The 13,906-nt window shown below is 36.3% G+C and overlaps 1 protein-coding gene across 2 annotated transcripts in view; it reads left to right on the top strand.

Moving 5' to 3' along the window:
• LOC145992030 (uncharacterized) overlaps positions 1 to 13,906 on the top strand; it is a 360,413-nt gene that overhangs the window by 290,385 nt on the left and 56,122 nt on the right. Inside the window, exon 4 of one of the 2 annotated variants that reach the window (XM_083128091.1) lies at positions 3,809 to 4,972. The exons of the other annotated variant lie outside the window; for it this stretch is intronic. Coding sequence (XP_082984217.1) covers positions 3,809 to 4,163 — 355 coding nt within the window. The 3' untranslated portion in view covers positions 4,164 to 4,972. Of the gene's footprint in view, positions 1 to 3,808; positions 4,973 to 13,906 lie in introns of those variants that run through there. 2 annotated transcript variants of the gene reach the window in all.

Here is a 13,906-nt window from a genome sequence, read left to right as displayed (position 1 = left end):
CACCCCAACACACACACAGACATAACTTAGCTTCATTTAATATTGTTAAATTTTGAAAAATGAACTTTGTTTACAAAGCCCTTCTTGATAAGCTGCAAGCTCCCCATGAAGATCAATTCTAGCTACAGGCCTGTATTATCTTATCTGAGCATAAAGTGTTGTGGTGTAACAAGCTCAAAGTGTTCATGCGTTACAGTGATAAGAATAAAAGTGTCATTTTTTTTTTGCCAGGTATAAGAAAATGAAGTCCTCCTACGTGGCCGTGCAGTCTAAGGCACCTTGCTTTGGACGGCGGCTGCGGGACGGCATGGGTTCGATCCCCGGTTCAGTCTCTGGGAATTTTCGGCCTTTGTATAGGGCCGCTGGCAAGCCACCATCATGAGGAAAAGGGGGGCTTCGAATGAGTAAGCATAATCCGGTTGCGTAGACCTACTACAATGGATGGGGATACGTCGGGCTTACCCCCCGACTATTCCAATCCTGGTTGAAGATCTCCATGCTTAGAGGTGACGATGGAAAGCGTGGGAGGGAGACCGGCTGCCGGTAGATAAGCCAAGGCCCTTCATGGGCTGTTATGCACAGGATTATTATTTTTTTATAAAGAAATGAAAAAAAGATTTTTAATAATCTTGTAAATAGTCCAAAATGATCTACCACCTGTTGCTGCCCAACATATATAAGTTTCACTTGAATCTATGAATATTGAATAAAGTTATCACAAAAATAATAATAATAATGCTAATAAACTTTTGCATGGCACTGTAAGCAAGGGCATAGCAGGACCAGAGGGGAGAAAATCTGAGAAATTTGTTGGTTTGTTGTTGGTTTCTGCCCCACCTCATCCTTCCCTTCCCAACCCCCTTTTCTGATGTGACATATTTTCAGTCTCTTGCTATCTGTCTGGATAAGCCTGGAACTCTTAAATCAGTACAAACATGAATATGTGAAACATTAATTGAGCCATAGTATGTCCCCAAAATTACTTATATGTAATTGTCCAGTTCTAGCATTTAAGTGTTAAAATTTCAGTCTTATTCTTGGAAACAGTATTTAGATGTATTTTCCATTGTGCATTACAATAAACTTCATTGTTTAAAAAATTATCTTCTCAATATTGTAACAGAACTAATGGCTCTGTCTGCTATTTGATCATGCACTGACTCAAGTAGCGATAAACGTTGTCCACAATAGAACTTGATTGTCTATTAAGCATATCGATCCTTTTTTCCATTATTTGTTTCATGATCAATACTTGTGGATTATGGCAAACAAACTTTGTATAGTTTTTGTTCATTAAGATGTAAAGCAAACACAGAATATTCTGTCAGTACTGTTTCTTCTAAATTAAAAAAAAGGAAAAAAAATAGAGAGAAAAAGAAAAGTACTGTCTAAGTGGCATTTTGCTAGGTAAAATGTCAAAATGCTTTCCAATACTCTTTTCTGATTAATTAAAGGGTTCCAAGTTTGATATCCAGTGAAGCCACATAGTGGTTTGGATCCCACTTTAAACTCTAGGTTCAGTCCCGATTAGACTATTTGTGCTTAAGATGGACTTTAAGAAGAAAAAAATAACTATTTTGTGTTTTTTCAATCTGTACTTTCCTAGTTTCTCATATTCTAGAATTGAACGAGTTTAATTTCAAGCCTGTGTTTCCTTACCCCTCCTTTCAGTTTGGTGTAACTGGTAAGGTGGCTTAGCTGTTGCAACATTAATTTATGGAGCAAGTGCATGACATCATTGACTTATGTCAGTGTGTCAGTGACTACTTGTAGTAATCAAAAGAAGTAAGATTATTATTTATAAGTATTCACCACTTGGCAGAAGTTATAAGTATGCTATTGGCGTCATGATGCCGAGTTTTAAAAATCCCTACTTCTCTAGGAAGTACTGGAGACAATGTCATATATGCAGCTTTAATTAGCAATAGCAGATCCTCTGCAAATTTGGGCAGTGAGCTTTAACTAAAAGTTAAAAAGTTTAAGTTAAAGATATCTCACATAAAAAAAAAAACTGTGAGACAAGATAAGAATCTGTTTTACTATTAACAAGTTTAGAAAGGAAAGTTAATTGATTTATTTGCTCCCTTTTCTCAAATGATGAAACATGCAAGATTACACATTATGTGTTACTGGAAATGAACTTCAGAAAATTGTGATGAAACACACATTGGTCAATGTTATGCAATGCTGCAATAGATATCACATTTCAAATAGACAACTACGATGCAAGGTTCCTGGGTTCGAATCCCGGCCTGGGAGTGGATGTTTGTGAGTGTCCATTCATCATGTCATCACTCATCTCCATCTTCGCAAATTAGCCAAAAGTGGCACAAAAACGAAGTAAAATAAAAAAAAAAATCAAAATCAAATCGACTCAATAGAAATCCTATGTAAGCTGGAAGAAATACATCGGCAAAATGTTGTTACCTCATGTTGGATAATACGTAGTCTATATTAGATCTTCTGGAAACTTCCTGGAATAATCCAGGGCATAGATTGTAAAAGCAGACCACCTGGTGCAGTGAGTTCAGTTGTCAACAGGAAGTCCAAGAGTTCACTTCACCCATAGGTGATCTTCAAGGATGAAAAACAAAACCAGTTTATTCTGCAGGTTGTCAGTGATCACTGGAAGAGAAATCTACATTAATAGTATTTGCGATTGCAATCAGTGTAATAAATAAATAACTTAGGAAGGAAAGTCTTATCAATAATAATATTTCACTCTGTTAGAATTCCATCCATCATGTAACATTAGCATGGAAATTACAAACTGTAAAATTGTTAATGCTTAGTATTTTGCTTAAAGTAAAGAAAACTTAATGTTTAAAACTTCGGTAGTAACCTCTAAATTTATACAAAATTGGGAATATATTTTTTCAACATTGGGACAAGCTATGCAAGCTACAGCTTTGCATTTAACCCCTATAATATGGACCACCCAACTTATACCATTTTAATATTATTTGACGGTGTAGCAGAAGTGTAAAACAGAAGAGATTCTCAGTGCTATAGTCCCAAAATTTTTACAGGGTATATGCTACGTTTTGTAAAACCTTAATTGGACACCATGTTTCCATTTAATATGTGGATGAAGTCAATTTACTTTTACAAAAAATGTCATTCATGGTAAAATAATGGGAGACTATGTTTTGATTAAATTTGGATTATATTTTCAAAATATATGCGAAATCGAAACAATTCTCCTTTTCTTTGTTCTATCATGTTTAAAACTGAAATACAACATATCTCAATAGTTGTGTTTAATGATAAGAACCTTCAGTCTGTCACCAATTTTGCAGAAAAAGAACTATAAGAACATTTTTGAGAGTTTCACTTTCAAAATCTCTACTAGTCATGTCAAGTCAAAAATCTACATTTGTTTTGATAGCAAAAGACAGATCTCGTTTTACTCAAGACCTGGGCAAAGAGACCATTGTAGATACCAAAGGTTCTGCTAAAATTATGTTTACACATTTTGTGCATTTCTACAAATTTATTATAGGAGTCAAATGAGGGTGATAAAATGTTGATGTGCTTCATGTATTCATACCCTCTCCTCTTGTCACCAAACCAGAAGTATTTTATCACAGCTAGTTCACTGGAGTAATGGTCAAATTATATAAATAAATATAAATATATACATTGTAGCAGAAGATACATGCTAAAGTGTAAGGTTAACCAGAGGCTATTTGGCATATACCACTGCATACCCTCAGCTACACCCCTGGAGATTCTAAATTACGTAATAACTATAAATAATATTACTGTTATCTAATATTTATTCATAATATATTTACTTTTTTTCCAGGTCTGTTCCTGCCAAAGGTCCTGTTGTTCTAGATGAAAACCTGCTGAAGGTTCTAGTTGCAGAATCTTCACCAACAAAGCAAAATATTTGTTCATGGTGCTCAAAATACTTCTACGCTTCATATGACCTCAAGGTACATGAACGCATACATACAGGGGAACAACCCTATGCATGTCATTCATGTGCAAGGCGTTTTAGTCAGAAGGGCAGCTGGAAACGCCACATGAAGCTACATAGCACTCCAGAGAAGCCATTTTGTTGTGATCAGTGTGGTAGGAATTACAGCACCAAGGACAAATTGGCAGCACACAAGCTTATACATGAAGCTACAAGAGTAATTGAAACTAGAAAATAGAAGATAATTTGTTTCATGCAAATCATATAAGAGGCATTAAAATTAGGACTGAGCAATGTCACATTAAAACATTACCCAAAATGTTATTGATTACCACTGCTTCTGATCCTGATCGTAACAATTAAAACTTGTATTCGCAATGTTTATATTTCATTCAATTGCAACTTAAACATATGAATACACCAGGGCTTTGTTTAAAAGTACTTGAATAATTATGTAAAATGAAGATCAGGATATTAAGATAGAAATTAAGAACATCAATTTCGCCAAACATATTTTACAAACAGTTTGGCTCCAGAAAATTTTCAAAATGAAGATCAGGATATTAAGATAGAAATTAAGAACATCAATTTCGCCAAACATATTTTACAAACAGTTTGGCTCCAGAAAATTTTCGGTGATTAGATTTGAACTGACGCTTTCTGATACCAATATATCAGCTAGAATGTTTGTTAGAAGCATAATTTTCACCTGCTTTGCAACCATTGTTTCATGCTAGATGTAATTCTTTGTCATATTATTTAGGTTATTTAAAACATTTCTGTATGGTTTATTCAGAATAGCAATGGATGTTAAAGTTAAATAGCAACTGTGTGATTTGGGAGTAATTGTATGTCATTTTTTGTTCATTTGTTTAAATATATATAATTCAGATATTAAATTCTTTAAACAATTCAGAAGCTAAGTACAAGCTTAAAAAAAGTGAGATCAAACACAATTCATTACTTGATTGTGTATTAACAAGAACAAAACAGCCAGAATAAAACCTGAAGGATGTATTATTTTGTAAAGACAGACAAAATTAGAATTCTCTACATCGTGCTTCAATCATATTAATCATATCTAACATAAAATTAGTTGACAGGTCTCAGTTTGTAATGTTTAATGTTTATTCATTTCATACTTTGTGATGTAATTGAATCCTTTGGAAAATAAATTGGAAAAATAACTTCTTTAGTACATTTTTATTTTCTGGTTTTAATGACAATATAATTTAAAACAAACACATCTAATGGGGAAAGAAAATAGCATTCAGCAGTGTGTGTTGCATCAATATAGGAACTAAATTTGTATGTCTCATCTCCCAAGCCGAAAATTCAATTTCCTAGAATAGTACAGTGCATTTTTCGGTCGAGTAGCACGATGGAAAGTAAGATCGCATCTGCTGGCAAACAGGATTCAATATCCACGTAACTGGAGCTGCTAGCTATGTAATGAAAGAAGCTTGTACAATACATTGACAGCTACAATTAAAATTAGCATGTACCTTGTTACACGAGGTGTTGGAAATTATATCCTCCTGTAACCACACATTTATGGCATTTTTAAAGGAAATTTTCACTAACACATATCAGTTCCACTTCAAACATTGCTTCAATTTCCCTCCTTATATTTTCTTTCAATTCTTCTAATGTAAGGTTTCAGGTTTGAAAGCTTGGTAGCTCGCTACATAGACATCATGAAAATGGCTGGAGAGATATTTGATCGTACTTCAATGTTCCTCCTCATTAAGCACATGCTGCTTTACCCTTTGTTTCTTATCAAGAACAGACCCTGATTACCTAAATTTGTCCACAAGTATCCGAACCCTGTCTCTGTGAAACAATCCGAACCCTGTCTCTGTGTGAAAGAGGAGCATCTGGGAATTCTACTGCAAGACATATTTTAACTTCCCTACAAGAATTTGTAATGACGTAAGAGTCATGTATAAAAACTTATTTTAGCGTGGCATTATTAGGCTGCAGAGAAGCACCAGTAATACGTAAACTAAAACAAAACAATCTAAAACACTTGTTAACATCTTGACACTTCACAAACACGTGCAAACTGGACATCAGCTATCTGGATACTAAAGCACTGACGCTTCTAGTGCCAAGGCCAGCATACAGCTGTGGGTCTAAATGCTGGCAGATGCGATCTTACTTCCTGCCGAGCTAGCTGCCGTTCCGCAGACGACTCGACCAAAAAAGGCACTGTAGATAGGGTGACCAGACACATACTTTCAAAAAAGAGGACAGAGCATGGCAAAAAAGGAGGACAAAGCCATAAAAAAGAGGACACTGGACAGACACCTAAAAAGGAGGACATGTCCGAATAAAAGAGGACGTATGGTCACCCTAACTGTAGTAGTTTCAACAAACAGCATAAATGGCCATTTTGTGATATATATGCTACCATCAAAGACATTTACAAACCTATAGTGTAGTTTAATTCATTAGTTTGTTGTCAATTTCTATAATGGTTATGCAAACTTTACCAATTTTTAAATGTTGAGCACAGTACATGAGCAAGCACCAAAACTCTAATATAATGTCTTACATAAAAATAAGGCTTATAGAACAATACAAATATTAATTTAGAACATTGTAAATATTCAGCATCTTTGATTGATTTGATTGATTGATTGATTGATTTGGTGTTTTAAGTCCGCTTTATGCACAGTAAGGCTAATTGGGACTGGACCTACAGTTTAAAGTGGGATCCGAATCACTATGTGTCTCCACCGGGAATCGAACCCGGGTCCCCTTGATTACAAGGCGACAACGCTACCACTGCACCATCCAGGAAGCCCTTCAGCATCTTTGAAACATGACATGAAAACACATGTGGAATGTGGAGGAATAGCCAAACATATTCACAATCTTAGACATTTTTGTAGGTGATGTGATCAACACCATATCCTGGCTGCCTTTACTCCCCAGGGTTACCCCAGATACATTTATCAGAGGCTGAGCCTTGGTGAACCCCATAGCTGCTCAATTCAGGAACAATGTTCGAAAAATTCCCACTTGAAATCACCCATGGCAGCCAGTTGTCCCACCAACCGGACCACTGTGATTCTCATACAGGGTGTCACATATTGTATCTACCAACATCAGTTGGCAACCCTGTCAGAATGCATGTGTGCATGCGTAGAAGTCTCCCATGCTTAGGCAGATACAAGTCTGGCAATCAGTCTGCCATGGAATATTTAACTGTTCAGACACAAATCGTGGCAATGGAGGCATTTATCCAAACAGGTTCCATTCAGTAGACACAGCAGGAACTACGACGACGGTCCAATGAGGGTCGCCATCAACCCATGCCAGAGTGTCACAACATATGATGGGTCAGACAATAGAAAGCCAATGGCTACGTGCTGAGACAGAAGTCTCGAGGTCAGAGTTGGTGTATTCTCTGGCATCTTTATACTTCTCAGTGCAGCGCTCCTGAATGGAACCTGTCGAATGAACGCCTCCACAGCCACGATTCGTGTCTGAACCAGCCAACATTCCATGGCAAATTGATTACCAGAATTGCATCTGCCTAAGCATAGGAAACATCTGCGCATGTGCACCTGTGTTCCAACAGGGTTGCCAAATTGTATTGGTAGATACAATATACGCCACCCTGTACATAGAAGTACCACATAAAAGCAGGTACAAATGTCATGATAGATTAAGACTCATTATTGAATGTATACGTATATTATTTATTATATTGTGCCAGGAACTGTTTAATATGAATTACCTCATGATGGATGTCAGTTTATGATTTCTAGAATTACGAGTTTTAGCCTTAACATCATAATTGACAATGAATCTGCAACATCTAAATGTCCGCACATATTACAGTGTATATTATATGCACTATGCTACTTTCTGGCCCCTTTGTTTTCTAATGTAAAACACACCCACACACGCATTTACTCAAGTAACCCATGTGCTTTTTTAAAGTAAGAATGGGATAGAAAACGAGAGTGCAGAGTCAATTGAAAGCTCTGCGTGTAATTTGCCAAAGGAACATTCTTAGATTCTATCACAAATTGAAAACAATGATCAATCTCCAGTGTATTTTGAAATATCTGACACTGGTCAATGAAAGAGAAAATGAAATGTTTTTGGATGGATCAGTGGTTGTGAAAAGCAGCGATAAATCTTCTGTAGTGTAAGTGTCACACTGGTAGTAACATTGATTAATGGGAGAAAAATCCTGATTTTTCTTCCTTCATCATGCACACTGCTTATTTGAGATTGCAGGGTAATCAAGAAAATGTGGTTGTGTGTGTACAAAATATTCTAATAAGTGCAAAAAAAAATCCTAAATTGCTTCAACCTGATGTGTAAAAATTTCGTTCAGATTTTGTGTACTTTCTCTACAATTTAATAAGTGGTTTTTGTCGAATTATATGTTAGGTCTTGTTCGAGCATCTTTTCTCTTAAAAGCACATGCTTAAGTGATATTTTCTTGACCTAGAGTTAATGATTTTTCCTTCTACTTTACAAATCCAAATAATCATTGTGGGTTCTCAATATTGTAACAAAGATAAATAAAATGGGAACAAAGAGAAGGTACCACAGAGACATACCTCCATCATCCAGGTACATATCTGCTTCTTCACTTTAGACTAGATATGCTAACTCCAAATCTCAAACAAGAACTGACCACCAATATTCATTCTGATCTCAGATCATTTCATCAGCTTAGACATGCAAATATTCATGCCTGTCAATTGAGATCCACCTGTTCAGGCTGCTACATTTCTAATTTACTTGTAACTAAATGCAAAAGAAGAGCGTCCCAATTTTCTGTCGGTTGACCAAGCGATTTTAAAGCACGTAAATGTTTCACTATGCTGTCTAGAAGTTGCTTCAAAGCGGCAGCCAATTCCCTTTCTACAGGCGGTAAATCAAACAATGCCTTTAAGTGTTTGTTTACAATGTACCTTTTGTTTTCAAACCGCTCCTTTAAAAGTGACCATGCTGTTTCGTAATTCTGTGCAGAGATCTCGAGCGCTTGAATGACTTCAAGTGCTTCCCCTCGCAGCAAAGAATGCAAATAGTGAAATTTCTGAATAGCTTGCAGTGACGAATTGTTATGAATTAGTGCTTGAAACGTGTCAAAAAAAGACAACCATTCATCATAATGTCCGTGAAATAACGGTAGATTTATCACTGGCAATTTCACTGCAATATTGTCCTGTGTATCTTTCGGCACTTCGTTGTGAATTTTAAACGTTGCGTGCGACTGGAGTACAGTTTGTGCACGCGCGGCTAACTCAAAATATGCATTTTTGAAGTGTTCCCTTTCTTGACCTTCCTGTTCCTGTAATGACTCATCTTGCAAAAGTTCTATTTCTGACTGAATGTTTTCGAAGTCTTTCCACGATTCAACAAATTTCTCATGACGTAATGTTAATTGTGCGATTCCATGCTCTTCTGTGAGGCTATCAATGTATGCTCTGAAACGCGTAACTCTAGCCTTTACTTGTCCCCACTTAACGATAAGCTCTTTCAGTCTCTCTGCATTCATTGTTGCTAACGAGAATTCAAACTGTTTTGTCACGACACTGATGCACTGGAACTGTTTGTTGCAGTATTGAAAGTACACTTACACTTCACTGAACACTAACTAGGGTAACACAAAGGGTGTGAGGATGTAATTAAAAAGGAAATTGACGAATCTTGCATGCACTCACTACGTACCTTGTTGTTGCTGCTGCGATGCGAGGGTTGGCGTCCATGGCGGGCTCAATCTCGTTGCATCCGGATTTGGATGTTGCGGCTCCGGACTGTTGTGGTCCTTCACCGCTGAGGTTATGATAAAAAACAACACTCGCGTAATGATGACACTTGGATATATTGTATAGAAATATAAGTGAACTGGAAACTACATATGATAATGCCGAGCGTTATGAACAACGAACTTCTGCAACTTCTGTTATCCTTTCGACGACGTTCTATTGTTTTTAGTAATTCTTAATGCCAAGAGATTGCACTGGTTGGCCTTTTACATACTGTTTTGCGATTGACGGAACAACTTTAATTGTCCGAAAAATACATTCTGTGATGTTATTTTTTTAAGTTTAACATGAAATATTATGAAAATTTGAAAAGTAAAGATGGTCATCAGTACTAATCACCAAGTGCACTTGTGAAATTCTTTTTACACAAGAACAAATGGAATTTTTTTTACCGAAATAAATATGAAAGAATCAAGATTTTTTTGAGAACCATGAACATATGCATACTGGTGTGAAGCCTCATATATGTATGCAAATGTAAGAATTGTTTTCCTCACAAAAGTAATTTCAATTTACATGCACGGAGACAAACAATTGAGGACTAAAAGTGGTAAATGTTGTAAGTGCCAAAAGCGAAAGTTTTGGGAAATTGCATTGTTCCGCACATCAGCCCGTAAGAACGAGCACACAAATGACCTCTTTACATGCCCTTTGAACTACTTAGAGGGCTACCAGCCACATTTCACGTTTACCACATTATAAAGCATGGCACATTTCACAGTTTAACGTGGAAAACGGTGTTTGAATTTTTGTGGCACTTACAGCGTTTACCAATTTTAGTCTTCAATTCTCCTTCAAACAATACTCCAAAACTTTTGTCAATGAAACCACTCTGATACATCATTTGCTTATACACTTAGAAGTAATAAGCTTTCACTAGATGAAACTGATGAATGGACAGTCACACATAACTATGTACAGGCTGGGATTCAAACCTCGAAGATTCAGTGATGAGGTCAATAGTTGCTCACTTGACGTGTATGGTTTGCAAGTTATCATTACCATTTGAAGAATGGAATGGCTTGCTTTACTTTAGCCTCCACCTGTACCATGGAGTCTCTAGGTCCTTTATTGCCACCACTGTATAATGTGGTTGCAGTTAAATCATACAATATTTATTTTTAAACAATATCTATGTATGTGTGTGAGTGTGAGATGTCCTTACAGCACAATAAAAAAACTTCCAAAATCAAGAGAAATATAATACAATAATGGTGTGTGGCAATACATGGAATGCTGTAAAGTAGCAAATAAATAATAGGAAACTAGGGATGATTACATGGAGAAGTATAAATTGACGAAATCAATCCAATCTCAACCATTCTTGCAAATTTCCTTTAGGCTTCTCAATATTGTTTTTGCACCTCTATCTTGGTCGTACTGCACATCTATGAACAGGTATCCCAATCATGATTTTCTTCTTTCATTTTCCATGCATGCTACATGACCTGTGCACTGAAGCCTTCTTGATTTTCCATTTATTCTGGAATCAACAAAATATTTATTATTAGTGCAAATTTAGTGTTAGTTAATTCCTAAAATTATAGATATAACAATCATTTCATTTTGGCGAGTGTTTCCTATTTCCTTAGTTATTTTTATTATACGTATATTGCTGTGTCACACTGGTTTGTAGGCACTGAAATCAAGGTGCTTTTGCAAGCAGTAGCTCAGAGAAAGGTAGGTTTCAGGTTTCTACTTGTGCATATATCTCCTTGCCATGGCATGGAAAGAGAAGGTAATATTGATTGATTTGGTGTTTTAAGTCCACTTTATGCACAGTAAGGCTAATCGGGACTGCACCTACAGCTTAAAGTGGGATCTGAACCACTATGTGCCTCCACTGGGTATCGAACTTGGGACCCCTTGATTACAAGGTGACTATGTGCCTCCAGTGTGGCATCGGGGAGGCCAAGAAGGAAATAGAATGCTTGTATAGGAAATGCAATGCAGGAAATAGGATGACTTCTTACTCACTCATGCGTTGCAAGTTTGAACCTCCCAGGTGTAGCAGCATCCTTCTCCCATAGGCATTTTTCCAATCGTGTTGGCAGCATGGCAGATAGGTAGGGGCATTTCAGGTTGGAAAGGAATAGTGTTTGCCGGCAGCATCGGTCTGGTTTCTTGGTGGTGCTTGATGATAGCAGCATAGCTGTGAGCCATCTTGGTGGTTCAGGATTTCTGACACTTTTCCCATCCCTCTGCTGTTCCTTCAAGTTCTGTCTCTAACCTTCCAAAATTCCAGGTGTTCATAACTCTGCCATCGGCCACTATTCTGCTGAGCTTGCAACTCCTGGTCCACCAGGAAACAGGCCCTGCAATGAAGAGTGGAACACTAAGGCTGCAAGACTATTGATGACCTTGAGAGGCATGAAACTAATGCAGTACGTTCAGCAGAGAAATTGAAGTTTCAATTTTGTACTGCTTCAATTTCCAATGTATATATGTATATTTTTTAGTCATTTAGTGGAAACTGAGTTAATAGTTAAATAAACTTAGGAAATCAGGGTAGAGTGACTACTTACCTGCAGACTAGCATGCAGTTTTTACATTTCTGACTTTCTGCTCCATGTAAATACTTACGGATACACTGGCCACAATAAATAAATAAATATATATTGCACACAATTTGTAGCAATATTCTTACATTTTATGTTTTTGTGCTATTTCATCTTGGACTATTTATCCTCATATATATTGTGTATTAATTTTTGTAGCAACATTAAATCGAGATAAGGCAAATTGCGGAAACAATTGATAGGAATAGCTGTACATGTGAAGCTCTGTAGCTCATTCATGGTTATCATTTTCTAATGAGAGTTTATGTTCTTGAGGTATGCATGAAGTGACTCAAATAAATTTCCTATTTTGCCATTTGTGGCATTTTTCTGGGCTTAGAGTTTTTACAAAGCAATAAGATAATAGTAGTGATGTGTTACTATATTGCTGTATGTATACATATGTGTATGATGAAAAGGAGACTATGACTCATATTGCAGCACAGTGGCTTTAAACCTTTCCGTATTAGTAAGGTATGTCTTACTGGCATGTGAGCCTTTGGCATGTGGTAGTAAAGTTATGTTGAAAAATTTCTCTCCTTTCGAAAAAGAGCTGTGACATTTCAAATTCTGAAGAAATACGTCAGTTCTGAATTAGAATATTAACTAGAAAATTCATGTGAATCTTCATGTTATTTGCTTGTGATATGGTCTAGATATCTGTAATAGAAAATAGACTTAGGGTTCCATGAAACTGTCACAGATATCTGGACAAAAACAAAAGAAAATCACATGAAGTTTCACTTGAAGAATGTTCTTGAAGAAATTCTAAACTAATATAACTTCCCAGAATTTGGAATATTATAGTGGTTTCTTGAAAGGGGAGGAATTTTCAAAAACAACTTTGCTGTTACAGGGGAAGATCCAGTGTGTCCTTGAAACTTACTTATGAACATCTTAAGGAAACTTTGTAAAATGAAAAACTTTGAATGATGAACTAATGTCAGTGTCTTTTATTTGTTTTCAGCAAACTTAATGATCCGATGGAAGAAGAAACCTTTATGAACTCTGAAAGGTCACAACCAGAAAACAAACGTACATGCTCACGGTGCTTCAAAAGGTTTTGGCATCCATGTGACCTTAGAAGGCATGAACGGGTACACACTGGAGAAAGACCATTTACATGTCCTTTGTGTACCAGATCCTTCAAGTTGAAGCACCACTTGAAGAAGCACATTTTAACTGTTCATCCGAGTGCAGCTTTTTCTTTTTGCAAGTGATCTTCATTCACTTATGGAACTATTACATTGTTTATTAGGACTGTGTAGCTTGCTAAAAGTAAAGACATAATTAAAAATGCCATATGTATATCATTCTTTATCATTTGTTCAGTCTTTTTACTCTTCAAGCATTCATCTTTATCAGAAGTAAGGTTCCAGAGGATGTTGGGTAAAATGTGAACAATAGATTGAATTGTGTGTCATGCTGTGTGTTCAGAATTATATAGTTAAACTGATTTATTGATGATACATTTTAATGTAACACTCTTACACATTTGTTAGTGGCCTCCATACAATCAATGTACCATTTGAAATATAAAAATTTAGTCAACTATAAACCACGAAGGTATGTTTATAATCTGAAAGATATGTGGGTACAATTTGAATAGCGCACTAAGAAAA

This window comes from Lepisma saccharinum, chromosome 9 (genome assembly GCF_977018435.1).
Source record: "Lepisma saccharinum chromosome 9, izLepSacc3.1, whole genome shotgun sequence".
Lineage (NCBI taxonomy): Eukaryota > Metazoa > Arthropoda > Insecta > Zygentoma > Lepismatidae > Lepisma > Lepisma saccharinum.
This window is presented reverse-complemented; position numbering and strand designations above follow the sequence as displayed.